Source organism: Electrona antarctica (genome assembly GCF_951216825.1).
Source record: "Electrona antarctica genome assembly, chromosome: 15".
Lineage (NCBI taxonomy): Eukaryota > Metazoa > Chordata > Actinopteri > Myctophiformes > Myctophidae > Electrona > Electrona antarctica.
This window is the reverse complement of record NC_136796.1, coordinates 43887629-43915532: the sequence shown is the minus strand read 5'-3', so window position 1 is coordinate 43915532 and position 27904 is coordinate 43887629. Positions and strand designations below refer to the sequence as shown.

Here is a 27904-nt window from a genome sequence, read left to right as displayed (position 1 = left end):
TCGCATGGCTTCCTCTGCCCTGTGTGTGTGTGTGTGTGTGTGTGTGAAGTGTGAATGTGAGGCATGCTTCACGAAGCACAAAACTCTAAACAAATTCAGTTTATTTCCAATCTTGTACACCCCTCTCTCTCTTTCTCTGTGCTTATTCGGGCTGTAGGAGTGCATAAAGCCGCTGCTGAGCCAGCAGGATTCCGGGGCAGCGGGCCAGATGTGTACGCCGGCGGGGCACAGCAGCGAGCGGGAGGGGCAGCAGGTGGCAGCGAGCCAGACGCGTACGGGGCACAGCGGCGAGCGGGAGGGGCAGGTGGCCAGGAGCGTTCTGTACCACTGTGTGTCCGTCTCCCTGGCCCTGCTCTCGCCCGTCATGCCCTTCCTCACCGAGGAGCTGTGGCAGAGGCTCCGCCCGTTCGTTAGCGAGGCCGATGACAACAACGCCACGGACAGCTTGTGTTTGCAGCCTTACCCCACGTCCTCTCAGCTGGTAGGACACCGGGATTCACTTTAAGAAATAATAAAGACGTTTTTTAACCCGTTTTAGGCCTGAGGTCGATTCTACAAAATACCTTCTAAATCGTGAGTGTTTTCTGAAAAACCCCATGAACGACTGACATAAAAGTCAGTCGTTCTCAAACGTTTTCATGTCAAGGAACCCCCAAAAATGTATCCATTTGGCTGCGGACCCCCATCTGAAAATATGTTGTTCCAGGGACCCCCCCCCCCCCCCCCCCCCAGAAGCAAAGATTTGAGTTAAAAAACGTTCACTCTGAAAGAATATATATTCAAAGATTTGCGCCACATTTTCAAGATTTTTCTAAAAATATCAGATCTACAAGCTCGTAGCGCGGCACTCGGTGCTTAAAACACCAAAAGGGGGTTCCCGTACAGAATGGGTTAATACAGTGTCCCAAATATGAGAAAGATTTATAGTTTTGTCCATGTTTATATCATCGTCACTGTGATTTGACATTAGTAATGTGAGTCCTGGGATTATTTGTATTTTATTTTAAAATGTTCTTTCTTTCCCCCAATCCCTCCTCCCTTCCTCCATTCCTTTGTCTGCCTCTGTTTTTCCAACCGTTCCATCGTTCCAGGCACACTGGCATTTCCCTGAAGAGGAAATTGATTTTAGCTTCGTACAGGACGTGGTCCGAGTCGCCAGGTCCCTGCGAGCCCAGTGTGGCATGACCAAAGAAAAGCCTGACAGTAAGTTTGTCCTAAGTTTGTGCTAAGCTCAGTGATGTAAATAGGTTTTCAATGTAATATGAGTCCCAGGAGGATGCAGGGAAGGTCTTTTAGATGAGTCCCAGGGACATTTTATGAGTCCCACTTCAACGACGTTAGGAGTCATATTTTACAAATTGCAGCATTTAACTCCCATTTCATTTTATATATGGTTATAATTCAATTCAATTCAATTTTATTAAAGTGTCTTGAGACATCAAGTTGTCTCAAGTAATAATAGACATAATAGAGCATGGTGTGGTTATATTCATGTAGAAAACAGAAGAAGAAATGATTATTATTAACTAAAGCTAAAGCTAGCAAAATAAACTAGAATACAAAAAACAGTACAGTAGGACAGTAGTGCGTCCCGTGGATGCAGAGGTCGTTGTTTTATTGCGTCCCTTAACTATAAACTGCGTTTTGGGATGCAAAATGCACCCTATTTTAATCTCTGTAAGGTAGCTGGGTGTTTTGAAAACTGCAGGGGTAACGGATACACAGCTGTATATAAAGGAAAAGGGTCAAACTCATAAAGGTCTGTTTAACTAAAGGTCGGAGTTGAACTATTTCAATATAAGTGAGCCTTGCCGAGCCGCGAGGCCCAGCAGGATGCCTATCTCCTGTTTCTATACCGCGAGACAGCTTGGTTTACACGTGCACCCCCTGGACATGGACTAGCTAGTATGTCACAGGGACTTAATGTACCCCCGATCCAACCCTTGATGCTGAGTGCCAAGCAGGGAGGCACTGGGTCCCGTTTCTCAGAGTCTTTGGTATGATCTGACTGAGGAATCGGTAACTCCGACCTCCCAGTCTCAGAGCGGACACTCTAACCCCAGTGGTTCCCAAAGTGGGGTCTGGGGACCCCCAGGGGTCCTTGATGGAGTTCCAGGGGGTCCCCAGCTAAATAATAGTTGGGAACAAAACGGACCCTTATGGGTCTGTAACCCTGACGGTGTACAAATGGAGGAGCCAAATGGACCCATTTGGTTCCATTTGTACACTCTCAGAGTTAAATGAACATTGATTTTACAATATAAATAATGGGGGTCCCAGAGATAGAAATGCCATTAAATGGGGGGTCCGTAGACTAATGTACAGTAGGCTATGTCAAACTGGGGGTCCTTGAAATTAAACTGGTTGAGAATCATTGCTAGAGCTGTACAAAGTCTTCTCTTATGGGAGTCCCTGGCATGTCTTTTCAAATGGGGGTCCGCAGGCTAATAAATGTCAATTTGGGGGTCCTTGAAATGAAAAGGTTTGGGAACCACTGCTCTAACCACAAGGCCACTGAGCTGGTCTACATGCCATAACGCAAAACATTTGCCACCAGGCCTTCATCGTTGTGTGACCTACGGCCGAAAACATTTTGTGTTATGGTTTCAATAGCTGGAGACTAAGTAGACTTCTCTGAGCGCAACCCCTTTTCTTATACTAATGTTTTATAGAGCGTCGCAGTCCCGCCCCCCTACCAGGGCCCAGGAAATGATTCCCCGTTCATTTTCTTCATAGACATTTCAAAAAGTATTTATTTAAAGACCTTTTAAGCCTCGTACAAAGCCAACTCGAGTTGTGACAAATCATGACAATAAACACAATTTTTCGGGCCGAACAAATAATTAGAAAGAAGAAGAAAACGGCAGGTTACAACACTTTTTTTTGTTGTTTTTCTTCTTTGTAATTATTTGTTTGGTCCAAAATATTGTGTTTGTTGTCATGATTTGTCACAACTCGAGTTGGCTTCGTACGACACTTAAAAGGTCTTTAAATAAATACTTTTTGAAATGTCTATGGGAAAAATGCATTGGGAATTATTTCCTGGGCCTGGCGTCGTCATGAAAGGGGGCGGGACTGCGACGCACTATAGACCACTAGGACAATGCAGCAGTTAGTCAGAGTGCAGTGGAATACCTACAAACGGTAATGGTGCATTATAAAATCCTCCGAATGCATTTACTGTGTAATAGAATCATTACACAGAAAAGTAACGTTAGCTTTAACATTTTGGGATGTCCTTGCAAATGTCAACTTTGTATTCAGACTTAATCCCTAACCACACCAAAGGGTCACCACCATGCAACTCCTTGGGTCAAAACGGTTGCAAGGAGTTGACGCTAAAACCGTCTCGACCCTTTGGTGTGGTTTGGGCCATTGAATTCCATTGCGCTGAATCACTAGGGTCAACGTGGGTCAACGTGTAACAAGACATATCACACCGCAGGGACAACGTCGCTAAAACCGTCTTGACCCTTTGGTGTGGTTAGGGCTTCAGACGCTTGATTGTGCATTTTTGGTAGGATGGAACACCCTGTAGCAGCTATTATTATAAACGAGTTGAGCACATATTTCTGGTTTTACATAATACATTTCAGACACGAAAAGCTCATTTCTAACAAATTGTCATTCTTATTCTCTGTTCCTCAGTGTGGGTCGTCTGTTCCCCCGACCAGGCACAGACACTCCGTCACTACGGCTCGGCCGTTCAGACCTTAAGTCGAACCTCCAACCTCCACACCCACTGTCCGCAGGAAGCCGACGGCTCCACAGCCCCTCCCACTGAAGGCTGCATAGTGGGCGTGGTGAACCACTCGTGTCAGCTGCACCTTAACGTTCAGGTAACGCTCCTCTAAACACTCATAGCATAGCCCCAGTAAAACTATGCCTAAACCCTAAACCTATTTATAACCTTATTCTCAGTAAAACAAAACAAAGAATACAAGAACCGCGGCACCGAGCGGTCGGCGTGAGGTCGACGGGGAAACAAAATCGAGGGCGAGATGGATTATGGGCGACCGTACCTGATACCATATTAATAAGTACACACTAACATCATTGTATTAGACATACTGCTAGGCCTACTGTATGTGATAGGGCAGTGGATTGGATATGGTTTCACCACAAATGTAAGACAATGCAAAGTACCTCAATGCAAAGTAACACGATGCAAAGTAACACGATGCAAAGTAACACGAAAGTAGGTCAGTGAACATTTTACCACATAGAGAAGTATGGGTCTGGCACAAACTAACTCCACAACTGTTTATGTTCTTATCAAATGGATAATCAAACTCTACAGTAAAAATGATTATTGAGACAAAGATGAAAAGATATTATGTTACCCCACTAGCGAATCAGCAGCTGATACCCTTTTTGGATTATCCAGTTTTTCCTATTTCCGAACTGCACGGTACAAGAGCAACCATTTATTTAAAGAAGAAGCAACGTTTTGTTGATGTGTACTGTTTTGATTCCAGGTGTGCGGATGTTTTTCAAAACAATTTTATTTTCCTCCAAAATACATTTTCTGATCAATATCTGTCTGTAACTAAAAATACATCGCATGGATGCACCTGAGATGTATCCTCAGTGATGTATCCTGAGGTCAACGGGGTTTCGGGTGTTCCAACATCATACCCCTCACTCAGGTGACCCAGCCGGGGTGATCAAGTCCCGACTTACGTCCCAGTAGCTACCCTCAATCAAGAGTGGTGGGCAATGGTTCTGCAGGGAAACAGTGCTGCGGCTCCGCTTGCTGCTTGCATGGCCCTCCTAAAGGCCTCACCGAGGGTTGTTGGGCTTCCTCCTCACAGAGGACACAGGCTGGGGCGCTGACCCATACTGCTCACCCGGGTGCCGTCTACATTCCGGCTGTCACCCGTCTCTCCGGTGGTCACCAGTCACATAGTCTATTATTCCTATGAGTCACTATAAATAGAAAACTATAACAAAAATACATTGCATGGATGCACCTGAGACGTATCCTCAGTGATGTATCCTGAGGTCAACGGGGTTTCGGGTCTTCCAACATCATACCCCTCACTCAGGCGACCCAGCCGGGGTGATCAAGTCCCGACTTACGTCCCAGTAGCTACCCTCAATCAGTCCCACTAGGCCAGGGCAAAACCAGGGCCACACAATCCGTTGGAACTACTCCAGAACTACTCTGCCAGGGCTGGGAGGTGTGTCATCTCTGCGTGTGTTGACACTATACACACACGCAGAAGAACTGGGAGGCGGAGGGGGGGGGGGGGGGGTTGCGCTGCCGCGAGTCTTGGCATCCAGGCCAGGGACACTTCAACAATCAACACACCGATTGGGCGAGCTGCTGCTTGAACTCGCTGATTGTGTTGTACAAGCGTGTTGTGTGATTGGCTGGAATGTTATCTGTGACTTGAAGAGAGAGCTGGGAGATTGATAATCAGTACAACAACAACAATGTGGACGAGTTGAATGTTTTTGTCTGTACTTACTGTATTCAAATTGTATACTGTACTTGTACTGTATGTCCCCCCCACTAGACTGTGATGAATGTAGACAGACACGTCCTTCGGCTGTCCCAGCGCAAAGAGAGGCTCCTTCCCAAGCTGGAGGAATCCCTCTCTCGAACCCGAGTCCCAGGATACTTGGAGAGTGTCCCGGAGCGTGTGAGGCAGGCCACGGAGAACAAGGTGAACAAAGGGAACGGCTGGGTGGGTGGAATCGACTCTCCAAGGCCTTATTAGCCCATTTAGGCCTGACGTCAGTGGCGTGCACAGATAGACACTAGGGGGTGCTAGAGCACCCCCTGCCCTTTTGGCAATGTGCCCTTTTGATTTTTTGATTTTTTGATTTTTCAAAAATAGCAGACCTACAAGTTCATAGCGCGCCACTCGGTGGCGCGCTATGAGCTTGTAGATCTGCTATTTTTCAATAGCTAAAGCATAACATAATGCTAACACCAAAAGGGGTTCCCGCCCAAAATGGATTAAGGCAACCGGCCGGTTCCACGCGCTGCACAAGGTGCCCTTTTTTAACTTGAGCACCTGCCCCTCTAAATGTCTGTGCACGCCACTGCCTGACGTCGAAATAAAACAAAATATTTGTGCCGCATTTTTACGATTTTTCAAAAATAGCAGACCTACAAGCTCGTAGCGCGCCACTCGGTGGCGCGCTATGAGCTTGTAGATCTGCTATTTTTCAATAGCTAAAGTATAACATAATGCTTAGTTAAAACACCAAAAGGGGTTCACGCCCAGAATGGGTTAAAGGAGAATTCCATGCTAGAAGGCCTTTATTTGTAGTTGTTACGTCTCCACCAAAGAGGTCCAGGTGTTATTTTGTGCAAAAGTGCATTATTGGCTATTTCCCCTACCATAAGCCCTCAATGAATTGAATTGAATTGAATGGGGCATTGGGGTGTTGTGCTAATTTGCTTTTTTTTTGTATACCGGTATATCCTCTCTTGATAATGTAAATATTATCCCAAGCGGCACACTTTACTACTTATGTCGATGGAAATAAGCGAATTGGCACAAAAACCCAACCCCCATTGAGGGCTTATATTAGGGGAAATAGCCAATAATGCACTTTTGCACAAAATAACACCTGGACCTCTTTGGTGGGGACGTAACAACTACAAATAAAGGTAAGAAAACCTTCTAGCATGGAATTCTCCTTTAACAAATGTGATAATTCTCACATACTTGCAACAATCACAACAAACGGAACACAAGTTGTGTAGCCGCGAGCTTACAAACACTGACGTTTCTAAGTTGTTTAAATTGCTAGATAAATTGATACATAAAATAAAACGCAGTATATTTGCTCATTCTAAAACGTGGGCCTTTTCAGATCGCAGCTTTGGAGCAGGAGTTGAAAACCATTGAGGACCAGCTGATGTCACTGCAGGGACTCAGACAGCAGTGATTTAGAAACGGACATTCACTGGATGTTTCCCTAGATGACATCAGAGTTGAAACTGATGAAGAGATTGGACCACAAAGACCATGGCTGAGGGAAGTAGGGGTGCTGGAGGGGGGGGCTGGAGCACCCCAGGCACAGCCCCCCCTCGGACAGGGGGGAAAATAATAAGTTTGAATCAAAACAGATTTCTGTTACTAGGCCTAATAAATATGCTATCGGCGCCTTATCCTGGTTAATTGCCTGTGTCAGTTTCCTCATGCGTGTGGAGAGGGAAAGTAAAAGCCACTTTTCCACGTGAAAATGTGCATGCTACGAGGCGCGTGCACGCGCATTTTGCGGCATGCGCTAATGCGCGCGCGCGCCCCCCCTACTAGACGTTCAGCACCTCTTACTGTAAATATCTTCCCGCGGCCATGACAAAGACAATGGGACTGTGGTATACATTTTCAAGTGTTCTCTGTGTACAGATATTTCTAGGTTTGAATGAGAAGAAGTAGTTCTGAGGCAGATAAGGAGATGTTCAGGTCCATTTGTTGCAGAGTACAGAAACAGCCGCATAGCTCCCCAACGGCCTGACGGTGTCGGAGAGTGACCCACACAACCAGACATTTCAGTCGGCTATTATAGGCTAAATACATGAATACAATAGTGGAGGCATGGGCTCGTGTCAGTTGACACCCTGGCCTTAGTCTCTTGAGACAGACTGTTGACTGACTCTGTCAACAGACAACATCAAATTCAAGGAAAAGAGGGCGCTTTTTTGTTTTTTCCTTTATTTTTTCACGATGGGTTCTCAGATTGCCCTGGCCTAGAAGGTAAAAGTCACCTAGACATTCTGTCTACAAATGATTGACACACTTCAGCCTGGAACTTTTAGAATGTGTAAATAGCCCATGTGCTATCTTATCATAGAGAAATGGCCAGTGGCCCTGGGGTTCACTTAAACAAAATAGGTATCAAGACCTCTTTGGCCAGTTGGAACTAGCCTGGCTAATAAGCCAGACTCAAATCACACTGTCGTGTGGTATTTGAGTCTGGAGGCGCTGTGTATGGATCTTGTTTCCCGGGGGGCGGGTTCAAACATTTTCTCTTTGACGCAATTGGTCAGAGCTACTGTCAGTCAAAGGTCTCAAGCATTGAACGTCACTGTACCAAAGCCCGCCCATATTGCATACCGTGTCCCGATTGGCCACACCAGTTCTCTGGTGTAGGAAATGGGCGTACAATTGAGCCTCTCCAGACCGTAATCCGCCGGCAGGCAATTTTTTTTTTGCCAACGGCTGATTCGGTCTGGCTTATTAGCCAGGCTAAATTGGAACTTGGTTGAGCAGCTGAAACCAGCAACAGTTTTACATGCTTTACACTTCAAAAATCTTCTGATACAACAGGACTTTTTGAAACCTTATGTTCACACGATGAACGTTTTTATTATTTTCATAGGCAGTGAAATGTTTGAATACAGTGATGGAGAAGTCATGGCAAATAATTCAAAAATCCAGCTCTTGAAAATAAAAGTGGGAAAATATATTTAAAAGTAACAAATGCTGGAACAGTTTCTGAGTAGTTCAAGTTTTTTTGTATTATTTATTTCTAATCGTGCACACTTGAACTTCATGTGTAGGTTAAATGCTTTGAAGCAAGGCATGTGATAAATGACTGATATAAATGTAGTATTCAGCAACCACTGACCGAAGTCGCTTGAAAATTTCAATTATAACGAATGTCTTCAACAGTGGTTCTCAAAGTGCGGTTCCAGGCAGGGACGTGCACACAGACATCAAAGGGGGCTTCAGCCCCTGCCCTTTTTACCCGTCTGTAAAACAACTGCCCTCTCCAGACCACGAATGCAGCATTTACTACATGGTGAAAGATATGCAAAAATGCCCTCCTCTCCTTTCCATGCCATACCGGAAGGCAGCATTCAGGAGGAGAATTGCTTTTTTCCGAAGTCTCCTGAACTTGGAACGCAGCATTTTGCGTTAAAGGGATAGTTCAGATTTTTTGAACTTAAGTTGTATGAAATACTTGCCATTAATATAGTGGTTGCAACTGTATTAATTGATTGCCCGAGTCCCATGGGGGGAGTTCTGCTCTGGTTTTGGTGAAATATCAAGTAGTTCCGGTCATTTTGTGGGGGGCACTGGGGGCCACGCAGTAAAAGTAAATGAATCCACAAAACTAACGTAATTTGTATTGTTGACCTATTTCTAAAATATTAGTGCAACTTCCGTTCTTTTTGTACCCCTCTATCACACAGAACTATGTTTTTTGTGTCCATATCACTACGCCCAAAAAATAGTTCCATGTGATAGAGGGGTCAAAGTTGAACGAAAGTCGCGCTAATATTTTAGAAATAGGTCAACAATACAAATTACGTTCGTTTTGTGGATTCATTTACTTTTACTGCGTGGCCCCAGTGCCCCCCACAAAATGACCGGAACTACTTAATATTGACCAAAACCAGAGCAGAACTCCCCCCATGGGACTCGGGCAATCAATTAATACAGTTGCAACCACTATATTAATGGCAAGTATTTCATACAACTTAAGTTCAAAAAATCTGAACTATCCCTTTAAACAAATTTGTTAAGAAATCCATGTCGTTACACACCGCATCTCCAGTAGATAAAGAGTGCTGGGTTGCGACCCGAAAATGGCTGATCTACAAGCTCTCAACATGTCGCAGCGTGACGCATTGTGAGCTTGTAGATCTGCTATTTTTGTCCAAAAGTGCCCTTTTACGGATTTGGATGGATGCCTCTCCACCAGAAATTGTGTGCTGAAAAAAATAAAAAGGAATAAAAAGTAAAAATAAAATGGATAATATTCATATATTACTATAATAAGCTATGGTAATAATGTGATTTAGTATTACCTAATATGCCAGCTATCACTGCTAGGCTGTGTGCCTTATTGGCCCTTCAACAAATTATTTATGCTTGTTGTAATTGTAAATGTATGCTATTAAATGGCATGTGTGTAGCTGTTTTTATAATTTAGTTGTACAGTTGAGTTTTCCCACTCCCTCCTGTTGTGACTGACTGACAGTGAGACTGAGGTTGTCTTGTTGTCCTAGTTTATCGTTTTGTTTGTATTGTCCTATTCTTATCTCTCTTCTTCGGACTGACTGCGCCCCAGAAGTCTCCGTGGAGCTGGAGCACGGAGCAGTGTAATACTTGTAGGCTACTATACATCAGTGGTTCCCAAACTTTTTCATGTCAAGGACCCCCAAATTGACACTAATTTTAATAGCCCTGCAGACCCCCATTTGAAGAGACATGCCAGAGACTATAAGACCCCATAAGGCTAAGAAGATTTTGTTTAATGGCATTTCTATCTCTGGGACCCCCAATTTATATTTATAAAAATGTCAATGTTAAAATTTAACTCTGAGAGTATACGGTTCCATTTGTACACTCAGAGTTACAGACCCATGATAGACCAATTTGTTTCCAAACTATCATTTAGCTGGGGACCCCCGCTGGGACTCCCTCAAGGACCCCTGGGGGTCCCCGGACCCCACTTTGGGAACCACTGCTTATACATACGGTAGATACATCATGGCTCCCCTGCAGCAGTTTTTGTTATAATCCCACTGTGGCGCGTCAGCACACACAGTCACACACACGCACCCGGGTGGGTTCCGAGATCCGGATAGATAGCAGCTCACCAACTATGAGGAAGTAACGACAGCACATGAACTGCTGTATATTCTGCTTTTTACCGTTTCCCATAGCAACAAACTGATGACGATACCTTCAAAATATAGGTAATTAAATCTCCTATTTGATTATGATCTCATTGGAATCGCTGCAATTAAGCCGCTTTGTCAGAAAAAAGTAAAACAAGGAGGAGATGAACATCTTTTGGATTAATTAATAAATCAAGCCAGTGTGTGGACTGTCATGAAAAAATCCGTCAACCCATGCATCATCATGAGACTAAATATAATACTCCCAGATTTCTGGATGGATGGATGGAGAGGAGGAGACCGATCACACTGCTAGTAACAACACCTCTACAATAAATATATATACTCCCAGCCTGGATGGATGGAGACTTGGAGAGGAGACCGAACACACTGCTAACAACACGTCTACAGGCGCGCTGAGCCCAGAGTCCACACACAGTGGCTTATCTATCTATGGAGATACAAGTTGATGACAGAATCAATGAAGACAAACAGAGCCGAGGTCGATGTGGGGGAACAGAAACTAACTGAGATATAAAGAATGAGGAACCATGAGGAGGACGTGAAGCTGAAACCAGGAACAGACAGAGAATGATGTGTAGTAGTGAATGTGAGACTGACAACATCAGGGTTGACATTTATACTGTAACGTCTGCATCATCTGCATGATGCACATCAGCTTCCTCTCAACATGCAACCAACAGCATGCATGTCTGACAGAAAGCAATGGAAAAGGGTGAGTGGAAAACCGTTGCTACCTTTTTAGTAAATCCATGCAGTCAGCCTGTGTGTGTGTGTGTGTGTGTGTGTGTGTGCGTGTGTGTTATGAATGAGAAGTGCTAGCTAGCATAGCTATATCTGGTACGTTAGCCAGTAAGCTAAGACTGATGTTCTTCATGCTACCCTCACAAATGTTGCAGTCCTGCCAGAAATAACAGCAGTTTAAGGGGTTTACTAAACGTGGACTACATATTGTATTTTTTTTTTATTTGTCCAGGTGATGACAGCAACTTGGCTAATGTTAGCTAGAGGTTTAGCCTGTGTTAATCCAAGTAGAGCTAGCCAACTAATGCTAGTTTAATTATTATTAGGTAATTTGAATTAGATCCTTCCTTCCTTTTTTTTTTTTTTTTTTTTTTAATGAATGAACCATGATGCCACGACTGCCTGTCTTTGGTTGTACAAACCAACACGGATGTAAGAGACAAGCCTGCTTTTGATTTACTTCTGTATCAAGTTCACTGATGTTTAATTGTATCCAGACATGCTTAACGAATTGACTGCCATGTCTCTGGTCTAACCTTTCCCATACATGTTACTGTAGAAAGAAAGTGCTGACATTTATTCAAATTTGATTGTCATTTTATAATTACTGTCTTTCTTTATAACTAACTGTCATTTACATTATTATTATTACCCATTTTGATACTATACTATACTGCTGTCAAACTGTACTTGTTCTTTATGCTTACCTGTGCTGTATCTTTGTTTTATAGCCTATAAAAAGGATAAAGGTCCATCTATCTAATCTAGTCGCTCAATAAAATGATTACATCATGTATACAGAGGTTCATTCAAGAGGGGGAAAAAAAACCTGAACTGACAAAATGAAAATGTATTCAAGGTATATTACAAAAACACAAACCATTGGCATTAATTAACCTCTAAGCCCAATATTTTAAACTTAACCAAAAATGTCCAGTGTACTTTCACATACAATGACATGCCCAAAAATAGGGATGCCGTGTTGAAAGTTGTTAACTCATTCTGGGGCGGGAACCCCTTTTGGTGTTTTAAGCATTATGTTATCTACAAGCTCGTAGCGTTGCGCCACCGAGTGCTACGAGCTTGTAGGTCTGCTATTATTGAAAAATCGTGAAAATGTGGCAAATTTGGAATGTATATTCTTTCAGAGCGAACATTTTTATTTTTTAACTCAAATCTTTGCTTCTGGGGGCGGTCCCTGAAACAACATATTTTCAAATTGGGGTAGGAGACCAAATGCATATCATTTTTGGGGTCCTTGACATGAAATAGTTTGAGAACCACTGACATAGAAACAGGGTTTTTCAGAAAACTGTCATGATTTAGAAGACATTTGTAGAATCGAGCCATCAAAAGGGGGGGAAAAAAGCAGTAACACCACACAAACACCACAAAATAGCACATATACTAGTATTTGATGTGATAATGCCACGTTACAGTCTGTGGCAGGCAGTCTGCTGCCCTGTCCTGTGTGCATGTTATCCTACCAGGGGCCTACACGTCTGTCAGGGAGGGAGGAGGGGGTTAAAAGAAGAATAGTTTCAGCTGGCAGCCGAGTGTTTCTCCAAAAGACCCAGAGCAACAATTCCCTCCCACTCTCCGCCCTGTCTTCCCTCCCATTTTCACAGTCAGCTCTTGTCCGTAGGTCTACTGTACTAAGTGTTGAAACATAGACAGACAGGGACGTGAGGGAGCGCTCGTCTTTTAGGCTGCTTGCTGTTCAGGTAAACTGATCTTTTTATGACTTAATATAGACTGGGGGAGTGGGGGGACGTTCATCAGACGTCTTACCTACTTGTGAATCATCTTAGACAAGACAGCTTATTTTCCTCTTCTGACTTGGATGTATGTTGTGTTGTGTCTGCTCTTTTTTCCCCTTCTCACTCCATAATCTTAAGGACTTCTTCTGTGTGTAAAAACTCAGCTGTGTCACTGTGTCTTTGATTCCCCCCCACCCACCCCCTTATTATTATTTCTTTCACAGTTTCCTACCTTAGCAGGGTTTTTAGTGTGCAGTGTTTAGTGCAGTTTAAATGAATAGTAGTGTGCAGTAGCTGTACTTTTAGACTGTGTACTGTGGCAAGTGTGTTTGTTTTGTCAAGAGAGGTAATATTAGGTGAAGGATGGGTGTATCAAAGCAAGTGTCCATAGTAGCCTGTCATTCCAGATTTTCTGGTCTTTCTCACACACACACACACACACACACACACACACACACACACACACACACACACACACACACACACACACACACACACACTGTGGGTGAGGTTTGACACATTGAATTGGCTTCACTATTACACTTAAGAGTCAAGTGTATATAAAGTTGTGCTTAGCCATCTGGGCAAAGTAAGTAATCCATTACTAAGTAGGCCTTAGTAGAGAAGAAACCTAGGATATGCTCGGAAGACTATAATTAGCCTGTATTTATCACCAGTAATTGGTTTAGACGTCTCTCCTGTTTACCATCTCCTGTAGAAGAGATGAAGTGGCCTCCTTCTACAACCCTCACTCAGTTTAGGGATGGGAATTATCCATTAATGCATTAATAGTTAATTGATACGTTTTGATAAGCTTATCGATGGATTAACCGGTTAGTTGATAAGCAGCGTTTTTTTGTAAAAAACAAATATGAGAATCTTAATTTCCCTCAATATGTCTAACATACAAATCTACATTTTCTTTTATATATTTATTTGACCATTGGCGATACAGGGCCAGGCAATGGAATCTTTGTATGTGCGTTCCTCGGCCACACGCGCGCACAGACAGCATTACATTCACAGAAAACCACCCAATGATAAACCACATAATTTTCGATTAATTACGATTAGTTATTATTATTAACTGTTAAGTTTAATTGACAAATTTCTTAACGGCGATCAATCGATTAGAGATTAACTATTAACATCCCTAACTCAGTTACTTCCTTCAGTCTGCAACGACACATAATAAGATAAACCGTTATGGATTCCTGGAGGTAAATTCAGGATACCGTTTCGTCCAGAGAAACATGCACGACCGACACTTGATAGTGGCTTTGTTTTCTAAAAAGCTAAGGCTTTTCAAAGACATTTTGCCTTGAAGGCATAGCATTGTCTATGGGAGTGTGTGTGAGTGACCCACAGTCCTGTTTGGCAAGTTGGGACATTTGCCTATGTCTCTTTATCTCTCAGGAGGTGGACTTTGATTGTTGACAGTTGACGGATTTAAGTATTGGCAGACGCACGGCGAAACGTTGAAGGTCCCTGACCTTTTGCCAGATTAATGTTTCAGCTCACTTTGAGAATGTCAACTGACGCAGGCCAGTTTTACCATGCAGAGTAGACTTCGTTCAAACCACAAATTCACTTCCTGTGCTATGGACTGTAGAGCAACGCCCTACCAACTTTACACAGAAATGCCACTCAGGTAGAGAATTTCCCGATCTCTGTTCACATCTAGCCTATATTATTCATCGCCTATGAACAGTTATCTCACATCTATGCACCAAGTCTCTGGGTACGTACGTACGTACGTCTGTAATCCACGTAAATCGAGAACCGTTCGCCCCACCGACTTCAAATCCGAGACACGCGTTCCACACCCACACAGGGAGTGCAGTGTCGAGTCGGTCGGACCCACGGTTGTCCAGAACCGCCACAAAAGGCCTCTGCCCGGGCTCTAGATCTGATCACCCCTATATCTCCATATATGGAGCTGGCCTGTTCTGAGTTCTGACATCACAACACTTCATATTTGGGCATGCCTGACTCAGTGACAGAACTCCATTTATGGGCATAAAAGGGACACAGACGGATGGGTGAAACGGGTACTCTGACACGGGTATTGCATAGCCGGGGTGGGGCAAGGATCTCCCAACTTCCATCGTTACCGACTCGGTGCTCTACAGCCGGTCTAGTCGTTATAAAACCACAACCACAATGCTAATCTGTGACGTCTCCGACAAGGGGATAATAGTGAGTAATGTTCGCTAAGACCTGATGGGAGGAGGCTAAATAACAGAACATCGAAAATATGTATTGTTCTTCTACTGTTATCCTATTTAACCCATTCTGGGTGGGAACCCCTTTTGGTGTTTTAAAGCATTATGTTATACTTTAGCTATTGAAACATAGCAGATCTACAAGCTCATAGCGCGGCACACAAGCTTGTAGGTCTGCTATTTTTGAAAAATCATGAAAATGTGGCACAAATCATTGAATATATATTCTTTCAGAGCCAAAGTTTTTAACTCAAATCTTTGCTTCTGTGAGGTCCCTGGAACAACATATTTTCAGATGGGGGGGTCGGCGGCCAATTACATATAATCTTGGGGGTCCACTGACATAGAAACATGGGTTTTTCAGAAAACTGTCATGATTTAGAAGACATTTGTGGAATCGTTCCCAGGTCAAAACGGGTTAAATGAATTACATTACTGTCCAACATGGTGAGCGTTGCTTGCTTCACGGATAGGTGTCATTTGATCAGTAGACATTTTTATGGTGGCTGCACAGCTAAGTTACTGCAAACGCTTTGTCGTTCTTCAACTTCAGCTCCATATATGGGTCCTCACTAATGCTCACTATTAAGACGATACAATTTACAGTCTCCGGCGGGCTGTGGATAGCACAAAAAAATATTGGTGATGTCAAATGTGACTCACTCGCACAAGAGGCACAGCACGGGGCACTTTTTAGACGTCAGCCTCTGTTTTGTGGAGTTAGTAGCTGTAGCATGTGTTGTGAAAAGGTTTTTCAAGTGTTCTGTGTTCTACTTTAGTTCCCAAATCACCTGAATGACATTACTGTAATCTCAGATTATCGACCACCCGCTCTAGAGACACAGAGCACTTAAAGATATATAGACCCACTACTGTACTCTCGACTAGATTGTACAGTATATATATTATATTTTTGGGACTGATATTAGTTAGTTGTGTAAATGTTTTTATCATACAACATTTAACCCATTCTGAACACCTTTTGGTGTTTTAAGCATTATGTTATACTTTAGCTATTGAAAAATAGCAGATGATAGCTCGGCACCGAGTGCCGCGCTATGAACTTGTAGGTCTGCTATTTTTGAAAAATCGTGAAAATGTGCTACAAATCTTTGAATATATACTATTACAACGTTTTTAACTCATATCTTTGCTTCTGGGGGGTCCCTGGAACAATATATTTTCAGATGGGGGCCAAATACATATAATTATGAAATATTGAGCACCACTGATGGGTATTTCAGAAAACTGTCGGGATTTAGAAGACACTTTTAAAATTTCAACGTCGGGTCCAAATGGGTTAAACTATCTTCGCTATATCGGTGATAGGTTAATTTCGGCGAATAATTGATGATTTTTGTGTCTTTTTTTAAGGTTACATCATGTCCTGTGGAGAAGAGAAGGAAATCCTGTCTGCTCCTCCTCGGGCATTTAGGATAGTGTGTAGAATGCTATTTCTCGTCCAGTTTCAGTCCATCTTTGTTTCTGCTGTCCAGGAAACATTTAACAACAAAGAATGCTTTAATTTATTGCTCTGCTAATGTCCTCTTCTCTGTTTGCAGGAGGACGGCAAAAGGATAACCTCGAGGATTCACATTCCCTCGCCCCAAAGTAGCCCTCACCTAACAACCTCCCTTCTGTTCTAATCCGATGCGGTCCCGCGTCGTCCCCTTTGGAGACTTCATTGGTCAAGTTTCTGTGGCATTTGATGGAGTATCTGCACGGGTCCATGAACAGCCGGGTGCTCCTAGGACTCGACTGGTACCCTCATCACATCCCCGTGGCATTTGGACCTAAGACGGAGCGATGCCACATTCACTAATGACAAGAATGTGATATTTGGACATCGGATTCCCCACTCGGATGTGTTCGCCTTATCCCTCGCCTGTGATTTTTGGGAACCCTGGCTTGTGGGAATTGTGTTCTTGTTTATAAGCGCTCATTCCCTACCTGTAGCCATTTCCTCAACCCCCCCGCCCTCCTTTTGGTTGTCATTTGGGCCATGGTTCGCAAGAAAGGCTCTTTTATCTTGTGTGGAGCTTTCCTATTTGTTGCCTGGAATGCTTTGCTTCTGCTTTATCTCTGGGGGCGGCCTCCCGTCGGGCGCCACGGCGAAGGTGGCGGAGCCGAGCCGGGCGGGAAAGAGGAGTGGGGCGTGGCCAAAGCAGGGAAAGGGGGCAGTGCCAACCTGGCGGGGGAGGTGATCCGACTGGCGGAGGAGGTGGAGGTGGAGCTGGAGAACCAGAAGAACCTGCTGAAGCAGATCGAGAGCCACAGGTCGCTGTGGGCGCAGCGCAAGGACCTGGGGAAGAGAGAGACGGGCGGCGGCGGCGGTGGCGTGAAGGAGGAGCGGAAACCGGAGGGTGTCAAACAGCCTCTGGAGCCTCCAGCTCCCCTCGAAGACCATGTAGATGATGATAAGGACCAAACCGAATTAAAACACAACACACTGGTCCCTACGACGGTTCCAGATCCGACGTATGAAAAGAGAGAGGGCGGCGACGTCAGAGACGAGACCGTTCAGGACCGTAGGTCGGAGGTCACCGACGACGGCACGCCTCAAGTCGTCATCCCCATACTGGTCATCGCCTGCGACCGGGTGACGGTGAAACGCAGCCTCGATAGGCTGATCCAGTATCGTCCCTCCCCCGAGCTCCATCCAATCATAGTGAGCCAGGACTGCGGCCACGCCGAGACGGCGCGCGTGATCGGCTCGTACGGAGACCAGGTGAGGCACATCAGTCAGCCGGACCTGTCGGACATCAGGGTGCGGCCGGAGCACAGGAAGTTCCAGGGCTACTACAAGATCTCGAGACACTACCGCTGGGCTCTCAACCAGGTCTTCAACACCTTCTCCTATTCCACGGTGGTCATCGTGGAGGATGACTTGGAGGTACGGTGAAAAAAAAAAAAGCTCAGAGGATCCCTGTTAAAAGAGCCCAATCTGTGATAAAAACTAATGTGTTACATCAGGGGGTTTCAACTGATTATGAACCAGGGACCACCACCCTGACTAAGAATCAACCTGGGGACCACTGTTGTGTTGGGTGAGGGGATATTAACAGTAATTTAACTGACATATGCTAGTCGTCCGGAGCTATTCCTTCCCCATGGCCGCCCTTACTCTGTTCTCTTAACCTTCCATATTAACCCATTTAGGCCTGACGTCGAAATAAAAAAAAAAGTCTTCTGAAAGAATATATGTTCAATTTCCAAAGATTTGTGCCGCATTTTCACGATTTTTCAAAAATAGCAGACCTACAAGCTCGTAGCGCGCCACTCGGTGGCGCGCTATGAGCTTGTAGATCTGCTATTTTTCAATAGCTAAAGCATAACGTAATGCTAACACCAAAATGGGTTAAACTCATAGATAGCAGACACATGCGATTGCATGATTATATGGGCACATTTGAACATTTCCTAATAGACTCAACCAGTCAATCCGGTTCACTTTCCCTTGAAATTCAAACTCCCTTTCTGTGGAAGTTCTTGACATCCGACTTCCCAAGTAACTGACGTTGATGTCATCATACATCACCAGGTCACTTAATGAACTAGTTCGTTTCCCAACTAGTGGTCGATACAAAATATACTAAATGCATGGCCAGGGACCACATGCAATACCTTCACAGACCACCAGTGGTCCACGGACCACCAGTTGAAAACCTCTGTGTTACGTAATAAATAAATGATAATACATAGCAGTGGAGACATGTTCTCTTGGTAGTAGGACTCGGGAGGTCATTGACTCAAAGTCTTGATAAGAAGGAATAACATGGATTGGGCCTTTAACCCCATTCTGGGCGCCTGGGCGGGAACCCCTTTTGGTGTTTTAAGCATTGTGTGTATATAGTGCCCCTATTGAAAAAATAGCAGATCTACGAGCTTGTAGATCTGCTATTGGGGGGGGGGGGCAATTACATATATTTTTGGGGGTCCTTGAAAATGGAAATGTTTGAGAACCACTGACATAGAAACATGAGATTCAGATTTTACGGGTCCAGTTTCGAATTGCAGCCGTCCGTAGGTGCCCTTTGAGAGCGGTTTTGAAGGAGTCAAGGGATTCGCATGTCTTAATGACCGTTGGTAGGGCGTTCCACATTTTGGTGGCATAGGAGCGAAAATAATTTAGTCCCTTGTTTGTGCCCAATCTGGGTTGTACATGGTTCGTTGCACTCCCTCTGGTGTTGTGGGTGTGGACTTCGTTAACATTAAGGAAGTATCTGTACAATGCCGTTACTAATCCATAGGAACATCATATCGTATGTCATCCAAGTCTGAAGCAACATCCTGTAACAACTGTTGAGTTGTGGTTCCTGTTCCAGGTCTTGCATGTCACCCCCCCCCCTCCCTCCCCCCCAACATATCTGATTGGTCCAGGTTAATCTATTTACTACTACTGTATGTCTGGTATCAAATCAATAACTCTTTCCCTTAACCCATTTAGACCTGAGGACGATTCTAGAATACCTTCTAAATCCTGACAGTTTTCTGAAAAACCCCATTGTTTCTTTCTCAAACATTTTCATGTCAAGGACCCCCCAAAATATATGTAATTGGCCGCCGACCCCCCCCCCCCCCATCTGAAAATATGTTGCTCCAGGGACCTCCCAGATGCAAAGATTTGAGTTCAAAACTTTGGCTCAAAGATTTGCGCCACATTTTCACGATTTTTACAAAAATAGCAGATCTGCAAAGCTCGTAGCGCGACACTCGGTGCCGCGCTACGAGCTTGTAGATCTGCTATTTTTCAATAGCTCAAGTATAACACAATGTTTAAAACGTTCCCGTCCAGAATGGGTTAAAGTAAAGCATCAAGGCTTGTGTTCTACTTTATTTCATACCAGGCCCTACAGTCAGGCAGCGCTGGCAGAAATGACACTGCTACATTGTAGACTTGCTCAGCATTTTCCGTAGATTTTAAATGGTCCTTTTGATTGAAGAGGTGTAATTACATCTGGGCTCAATTTTGATATTTGAGGTTAATAATGACTGGAGTTGGTCCCGTAATGTTCCCACGTTTGTCAGCAACAGAATCATTTTTCTTTCTCGATGTTGTTTAATGGTTTCTTGATCTAAAAAGAAGGGAAAAACATGTTCTGCAGCACCAACCTATCCATACTGAGTAATAGAGGGTATGCGCATTCTTAAAGTGAATGGCCCATCGAGTGGCAAATCGAGTGGCAAAGCAACATGCAAAGTGAGTTTAACATTGTTTAATGTAATTTAATGCAATCAGATAAGACTTTTCTGTGTGGATGTATGGGCTGTCAAGGCCAGAAAGTAGTTTTTTGCCACTCAGTAGGCGTTCCTGCATAACTTCCTGGTTTGGTGATGATGTCACGCGCATACCCTCTATTACGGTGCAGTTTGAAGCATTGCTCTCCAAGTCAAACTTCCTCGACTAAAGCGAAGACGAAAAATGTCCGTCGACTACCTTTTTTCCACTGACGGAAACTAAATGAAAACTAAGCTACGATGACTAAAACTAAAGACTAAATGTACTGACAATTTCATCAACAAATAAAAACTAGACTAAAATGTTATGAAGGGACTAGTGGACAAGAGATCCAGCATAAGTCATTTTACACTTGGTTGCATGCTGAAAATAGCCAAAATATTAGTCGACTAAATCAACTGTAGATTTAGTCGACTAAAATCTTATGATATTATTCGATTAAACTAGACTAACTCTAAAACATTCCAGGTGACTAAAATGTGGTGACTATTAAAACTAAATGAAAACTATTCAAGAGACTAAAATCTAAATTTGCTGCCAAAAACAACACTAGCGAGTAGTGAACATAGAAGAGTTTTTGGTAGCATGATGCATGCATAAATAAACCGGTTGGGTGTTTGTTTGTAAAGGAAGGTATTAGTGGAGAGTGTTGTCTTGTTGTAACCCATGTATAATTCATATAATTATAATTCAGAGTGGACAGCTAGTTTGCATTTTCAGATGAGCACATTTGAGTGATTAATTGAATGAATTAGCCTATGAGCTCTACACAGAAAAGGGTGCCGCAGAAGTGCCTATGCAAATTAATTAACCACTTGAGACCAGTTTTATACTTGGTCATATATTGTAGCAGAAATACAGCATTAGCAAATCTACAAGCTGGTGGTGACATGTTGTGAGTTTGTACTTCTGCTATTTTTTTGGTAGAAAATGTAACATTTAGGAAAATGTTCACCTTTTAACCCATTCAGGCCTGACGTCAAAAAAAAAAAAAAAAAAAGTTTTCTAAATCATGACAATTTTCGGAAAGATTTGAGGCACATTTTAACGATTTTTCAAAAATAGCAGACCTACAAGTTCATAGCGCGCCACTCGGTGGCGCGCTATGAGCTTGTAGATCTGCTATTTTTCAATAGCTAAATTATAACAATGTTTAAAACACCAAAAGGGGTTCCCGCCCCAAAATGGGTTAATGGTTAATGTGGTTAAACGCTAACGTGACATGGATGCGTTCCAGGTCTCAATGGATTAATGACAAGGGACAGCAGGTTGAGTGTGGTTAACTCATTTAGGCCTGACGTCGAAGGTTTTATGAAAAACCTCTTGTTTCTGTATCAGTTGTGCTTAATATTTGATGCCAAGGACCCCGAAATTTATATATAATAGGCCACTGACCCCCATCTGAAAAAATGTTGTTCCAGGGACCCTCGCAGAAGCAAAGATATGAGTTGAAAACGTTCGCTCTGAAAGAACATATATTCCAAAGATTTGCGTCACATTTTCACGATCATTCAAAAATAGCAGATCTACAAGCTCGTAGCACGGCACCGAGTGCCGCGCTACGAGCTTGTAGATCTGCTATTTTTCAATAACTAAAGTATGACATAATGCTTTAAGGGGTTCCCGCCCATAGCAAGCACAATTCCCATCTGTGTAAACATTGGCTAGGGGAAACTAGCTGAAGAAATAAATAAATAAAAAGTCAAGAGGAAATTATTTGTAATAACAGTTGCCCAATCGTCAAAAAAAAAGATCAGTTCATCGGGGCCACCTGATAGCGGTTAGGGCACATCCCACATGGACCACGAGTCCCTGGTTCGAATCCCAACCCGGCCAGACTGTTTGCTTCATGTCACTCCACTACTCTCTCTCTCTCTCTCTTCAATTTTAAGGTTTTTTATTAAGCATAGTAGAGGGGTTTGGACAGGGAAAAATGCAGTACATATGATATGTTATGCTTATTTTTCTTTTATAAAACAAAACAAAACAAAACAAGACGAAAACAACCCCCCACCCTCCCACTTGGAACTTTGACACCTTCTCCTTTCACCTTATAGGTTTTTTTTGTTTTTCTTTTATAAAGTAAATAGTACTCCATGATGTTGTAGGAGAGAGTGGCAGAAAGAGATAAGGGGTACTGCTGTTTATTTGTCTCTAAACCAGTGTTGATTTCGTCGACTAAAAACGTCGACTACCTTTTTTCACTGATGAAAACTAAATGAAAACTAAGCCATGATGACTAAAACTAAGACTAAAATATACTGACAATTTCGTCAACAAATAAAAACTAGACTAAAATGTTAGGAAGGGACTAGTGGACAAGAGATCCAGTATAAGTCATTTTACACTTGGTTGCATACTGAAAATAGCAGATCTACAAGCTCACAACGCGTCGCAGTAAGTGAAAAAAAAACAGTCATTACGACGGCATCAAGGCCCGCCAAAACACATTTTAGTCGACTAAATCAACTGTAGATTTAGTCGACTAAAAAATCCTATATGCTATTTAGTCGACTAAAACCAAACTGACGCTAAAAACAGTCCAGGTGACTAAAATGTGACTGAAACTAAATGAAAGCTATCGAAGACGACTATGACTAAAACTAAAAGCAAAATTTGCTGCCAAAAACAACACTGCTCTAAACTGTATAGCTTGAAAGCTTGAAAAATCCTCAAAAGCTCAGTTCATGGACCTTCCTGTAAGAAGAACTGGGGTTCTGGTTACTGTCCTCTACTTGTTTTCACATACCAGTGTTTGTTTTTTTGATCACGGACGACTAAAAAGGGACAACTCGTTCACGCTCTGTTTGTTTTGGCTGATCCAGTCCACCTTGAACGAAATTGAGAGGTCAAGTTCACTAAAACAAGATAACACACTTTTTCATTCCTTAGGCATGAAGTGGATTTGTTTCGGCCTTCTTAATCGGCTCTTTCCTTCATGGTTGTCTGTGATTGATTATATGATTAACCACAACTGGCCTAATCTCTTAGGCTGTGGTGTTTTGACAGAGATAAATGTGCATTGTTAAAGAGTGTGACGTGCTCCTTTTTTTAAACATGATTCATAGACGCCTCTCTTTTTTCCCCCCAGGTGGCACCTGATTTCTTCGAGTATTTCAGAGCCCTCTACCCTATCTTGCGCGCCGATCCCAGCCTGTGGTGCGTGTCTGCCTGGAATGACAATGGCCGAGACGCCTTGGTGGACCCGGGAAGGTCCGATCTCCTGTACAGGACCGACTTCTTCCCGGGCCTGGGCTGGATGCTCCTCAAGGAGATGTGGGCCGAGCTGGAGCCCAAATGGCCCGCCGCCTTCTGGGACGACTGGATGCGTCAGCCGGTGCAGCGCGACGGACGCTCCTGCATCCGACCGGAGATCTCCAGGACTATCACTTTTGGACGAAAGGGCGTCAGTTTAGGTCAATTCTTTGACCAGTACCTGCGCTACATTAAGCTAAACACAGATTTTGTGCCTTTTACCAAACGGGATTTGTCTTACTTGATAAGGGAGAAATACGACGAAGACTTTGTTAGGGAGGTTTACGGCGCCCCTCTGGTGAAAGTCGAGGACCTACAACAAGGGGGGAGTCTGAAGGGAGCGGGTCCGTTCCGGGTGCAATACTCCAGCCGGGACAGTTTCAAGGTCTTGGCTCGCAACCTCGGGGTGATGGACGACTTGAAATCGGGGGTCCCTCGTACGGGCTACAGGGGCGTCGTCAGCTTCCTGTTGCGAGGTCGAAGGGTCTTTTTCGCCCCGCCGGAGGGGTGGACGCAGTATGACGAAAGCTGGAGCTGAGAGTACTGGGGGTTGCAAGATATGACGATGAAGGCAATTTGAGGCGCTGGACACGAGACGAGACACGAGAGGAATGCCCTTTTTCACAAAACCAAAGAATATACTGTAGTTAGACACAACACGGTAGAAATGAAGGAACTTAAATTAAAAAGTTTGGGAGAACTGATGCAGGGTTGGGGGGGGGGGAGATTATCTTTGGTGATGGGGGCAAAACCGTTCTTTTAACACTTTGTTTATGACTGCAGACATGAGGCCTGTGTTGTGTTCATAAAGGGCCTTGCAAACGGGGAAGTGATAAAACGCACCTATAGTTAATTTCCAAGGAGACCTACGTTTTTTTGCGCGGAGCAGTAGCGGCGCCATGGCCGCGGGAAGATGTTTACAGCAGGAGGTGCTGAAAGCTTAGTAGGGGTAACGCGCGCGCCGCAAAATGTGCGTGCACGCACCTCGTGCGCGCCGCATTTTCGCGCAGAAAAGTGGCTTTTACTTTCCCTCTCCACACGCAAACTGACACAGGCAATTAACCAGGATAAGGTGCCGATACTGTGATAGAGCATATTTATTAGTCCATTAACAGAAATCTGTCTTGATTAAAATCATTATTATTTCCCCCCTCCTGTCCGAGGGGGGGGCTGTGCCTGGGCGGCGAGGGTGCTCCAGCACCCACCAGCACCCCTACTTCCCTCAGCCATGAGTAGCGGTGCGACAACGCAAGCGTATTTACGTGGAGCGCGTGTCCCGTGAGTTTGTTGCGCGCGTTACTCGTTACGTGCACACGCCCGCGACTCACCACCACCAGACCTGGATTGGTTTAGATCTTTTCTTTTTTTACGCTTGCGTTGTCGCTCCCCCCTCTTCGACAGACCTGGAGGGAGACCTGTCGTTGATCCAAGGCAACAACGCCTGTACTGCGTTCCTCGCTTCACGTTCGCAAGGCCCTTCAAGCTTCTAGAAATGTACTGCTGCTAACAACACAGTTCAGAAGAGGTCACGTGAGCAGATAAAAACTAGAATGTCAGAGTCACACTGACTGTTCTGAGGTCAGCGCTGCTACGTATATTCCATGATGATTTATGAACACCGGGCCCTGACTGCAGTGTAGTGCACAATGTGATGTGAAGCTACTAGACATTAATCTCAAGAAGAACTACGAGGGTCTGTTCTTTGGCTCGAGCTGGTCTTGGAAGGTCTGCTATTTGTTACAATGTTGATGTCTTAAACTTCTAGGTGTAGCCCAGTATAATTTGATGACTATTACTTTTTTACATTCATTCCTGAAGGTGGCGGTGTTCTATAGAACTATATCATCTTCTCCCCACCGAGGGTTAATCCATTTAGGCCTGACCTCCAATTTTTTAAAAAATATTCTAAATCCTCCAGTTTTCTGAAATAAATATTTTCATGATTTTTCAAAAATAGCAGATCTACAAGCTCGTAGCGCGCCACTCGGTGGCACGCTATGAGCTTGTAGATCTGCTATTTTTCAATAGCTAAATTATAACATGTTTAAAACACCAAAAGGGGTTCCCGCCTCAAAATGGGTTAAAGGACCACTTCAACACTTTTCAACCTATCTTCATATAATAGGTCCTCGGTAATAATCACGATAAAATGGCACAATTTTTTTCTACTCTGTTTGTGTCTCATGGGAGGGCTGTGGGCAGTTCAGAAACCCGTCCACCAGTGACATCATCGATGGGGGACCCAAGCTAATAGTAGCCTCGGTCCCAGGCTTACTTTTCTGTGAAAAGAAGAGCCTGGTCACAACGTAAGGCAAAGAAGCTATCGGCGGATGTATCCTCCGGAACATCCATCAGATGTATTTCCCCCGGATACGATATTTTCCCGACCAATCACAACACTTGTTTCATTCGCGGAGAATGTAAACTGATTTGTAAAGCATCAACGTAATTTCCTTGGGAGATACTTCCGCTAAAACCCGCAACTTCCGATGATAGTCTTTTCAGCGTAGGTCTTGCCCAGGGTGAGCTAATAGAAACTGCAGGGTTTTCTATTCCTGAAAAGTTGCAATGCGAAAATGGAAGCCATCGTTCTCACGATAATACAAATCTAAACATTTTTGTAAAAATAAATCTTGTTTAAAAAATAAATCTGCCTAACGATGAAGTCACTGGTGGACTGGTTTCTGAACTGCCCACAGCCTTCCTATGAGACAGACTGAGTAGAAAAGAATGGTGGTATTTTATCATGATTATTAGTGAGGACCAATTATATGAAGATAGGTTGAAAAGTGGTCATTTAAATAATCTGCATTTCCAGTTCAAGACTCCACCCAAGGTGAAGGAACTTGTCAAAAGTTAACTGGAATTGTTTTATTTTTTCGTTTAATTGAAAAAAAAACAAATGAAGGAAAAAAATGTATATGATGCATATAAAGATTTTTCAGTAAGGCTGAATTTATTTTATTTACCCTTGAAAAGATTTGTCTTGATGCTGCAAATGAGTTGAGATTCAAAACACCACCAGGTGTTGTACTTAAAGGACAACTTTAGGTTTTTTTTCAACCAAGGTTCATGTTTTACAAATTACATCTGGCCACAAAAGATCACAAGGATCTACTGAATGTGAAGGTAGCCTACTGGGGGGGAAGCCACACTGTGTGTCATAGGCTCAATAAGTCAGTTTGACACATTCAGTAGATCCTGTGTGGCCAGATGTAATTTCTTGAGGTCTAGTAGGACTATAATAAATAATAAAAAAAGAAATCGCTATAAAATGTTGTAAAGAAATACATATTTAGCCCCATGCTGGAATGCCCCCGCCCCCCTGTCAAAAACGGGGTGCATACTTAGTTTAGACTAGTCATTGGTTAGACATGGGTTAAGGTTAGGTTTAGGTGTGCTGCCCCGTGGGAGGTTAGGTTTAGGGTGAGGGTTTGAGATAGGTTGTAGTTGTAGGACTAATGACTGGTCTAACCACTGACTAGTCTAAACCAAAAACTGTCTAAACTAAGTACTACACCCGTCAAAAACAGCTAAAATCCCTGAAACGAAAGAAAGCAGAAAATTGAGGAAAAAAGATTAACACCCATCTTCTACTTTCTCTAATAACAACCTAAAACATGAACCTTGGTTGAAAATAACTAAAGTTGTCCTTTAACATGATTCCAAACAATGGTTTGGTAAGACTGGGTTTGTTGAAAACAACAATTGTTTGTCTTTTATTTTCTGCCATAATGATAAAAAGTGGGCTAGAGTTTAATAAATGGTAATCATTGTACTGTAGCTTTGGGACATCATCCAGACTGATTGGCTGATTGATTCCTGTCTGTATGGTGATGTGTTAAAAACCACTGCCTGATGTGTTTATAACTTTAATACGTTGCAAATAAAAGACTATTTTGATATTTGTCCACATATCTAGGGAGTCTCTCTTTGTATAGCAGGTCATTCAGCTGTAAACACCTTACCTGGTATGGGAACGATTCTAGAAATGTCTTAAAAATTTCTGAAAAACCCCATGTTTCTGTCAGTGGTGCTCAAACATTTTCATGTCAAGGACCCC

The 27904-nt window shown here is 43.5% G+C and overlaps 2 protein-coding genes across 3 annotated transcripts in view; both read left to right on the top strand.

The window, feature by feature from the left end:
• The window catches only part of vars2 (valyl-tRNA synthetase 2, mitochondrial), a 44732-nt gene extending 36276 nt beyond the window's left edge, over positions 1-8456 (top strand). The window contains exons 26-30 of the mRNA XM_079523220.1: positions 158-481; positions 1092-1203; positions 3649-3839; positions 5523-5672; positions 6835-8456. Coding sequence (XP_079379346.1) covers positions 158-481; positions 1092-1203; positions 3649-3839; positions 5523-5672; positions 6835-6909 — 852 coding nt within the window. The 3' untranslated portion in view covers positions 6910-8456. The remainder of the gene's footprint in view (positions 1-157; positions 482-1091; positions 1204-3648; positions 3840-5522; positions 5673-6834) is intronic.
• A 2067-nt stretch (positions 8457-10523) lies between these two features.
• On the top strand, positions 10524-24576 carry mgat1b (alpha-1,3-mannosyl-glycoprotein 2-beta-N-acetylglucosaminyltransferase b). Of its 2 annotated transcripts, none has more exons than XM_079523222.1 (3): positions 10524-11333; positions 16910-18240; positions 23678-24576. In XM_079523222.1, exons 2-3 carry the CDS (start codon positions 17350-17352, stop codon positions 24377-24379), a joined length of 1593 nt encoding a protein of 530 aa, XP_079379348.1. In that variant the 5' UTR covers positions 10524-11333; positions 16910-17349; the 3' UTR covers positions 24380-24576. The 2 variants fall into 2 exon arrangements, with proteins under 2 accessions (XP_079379348.1, XP_079379349.1); XM_079523223.1 differs by lacking the exon at positions 10524-11333 and adding an exon at positions 12955-13086.
• The last annotated feature ends 3328 nt before the right edge of the window (positions 24577-27904 follow it).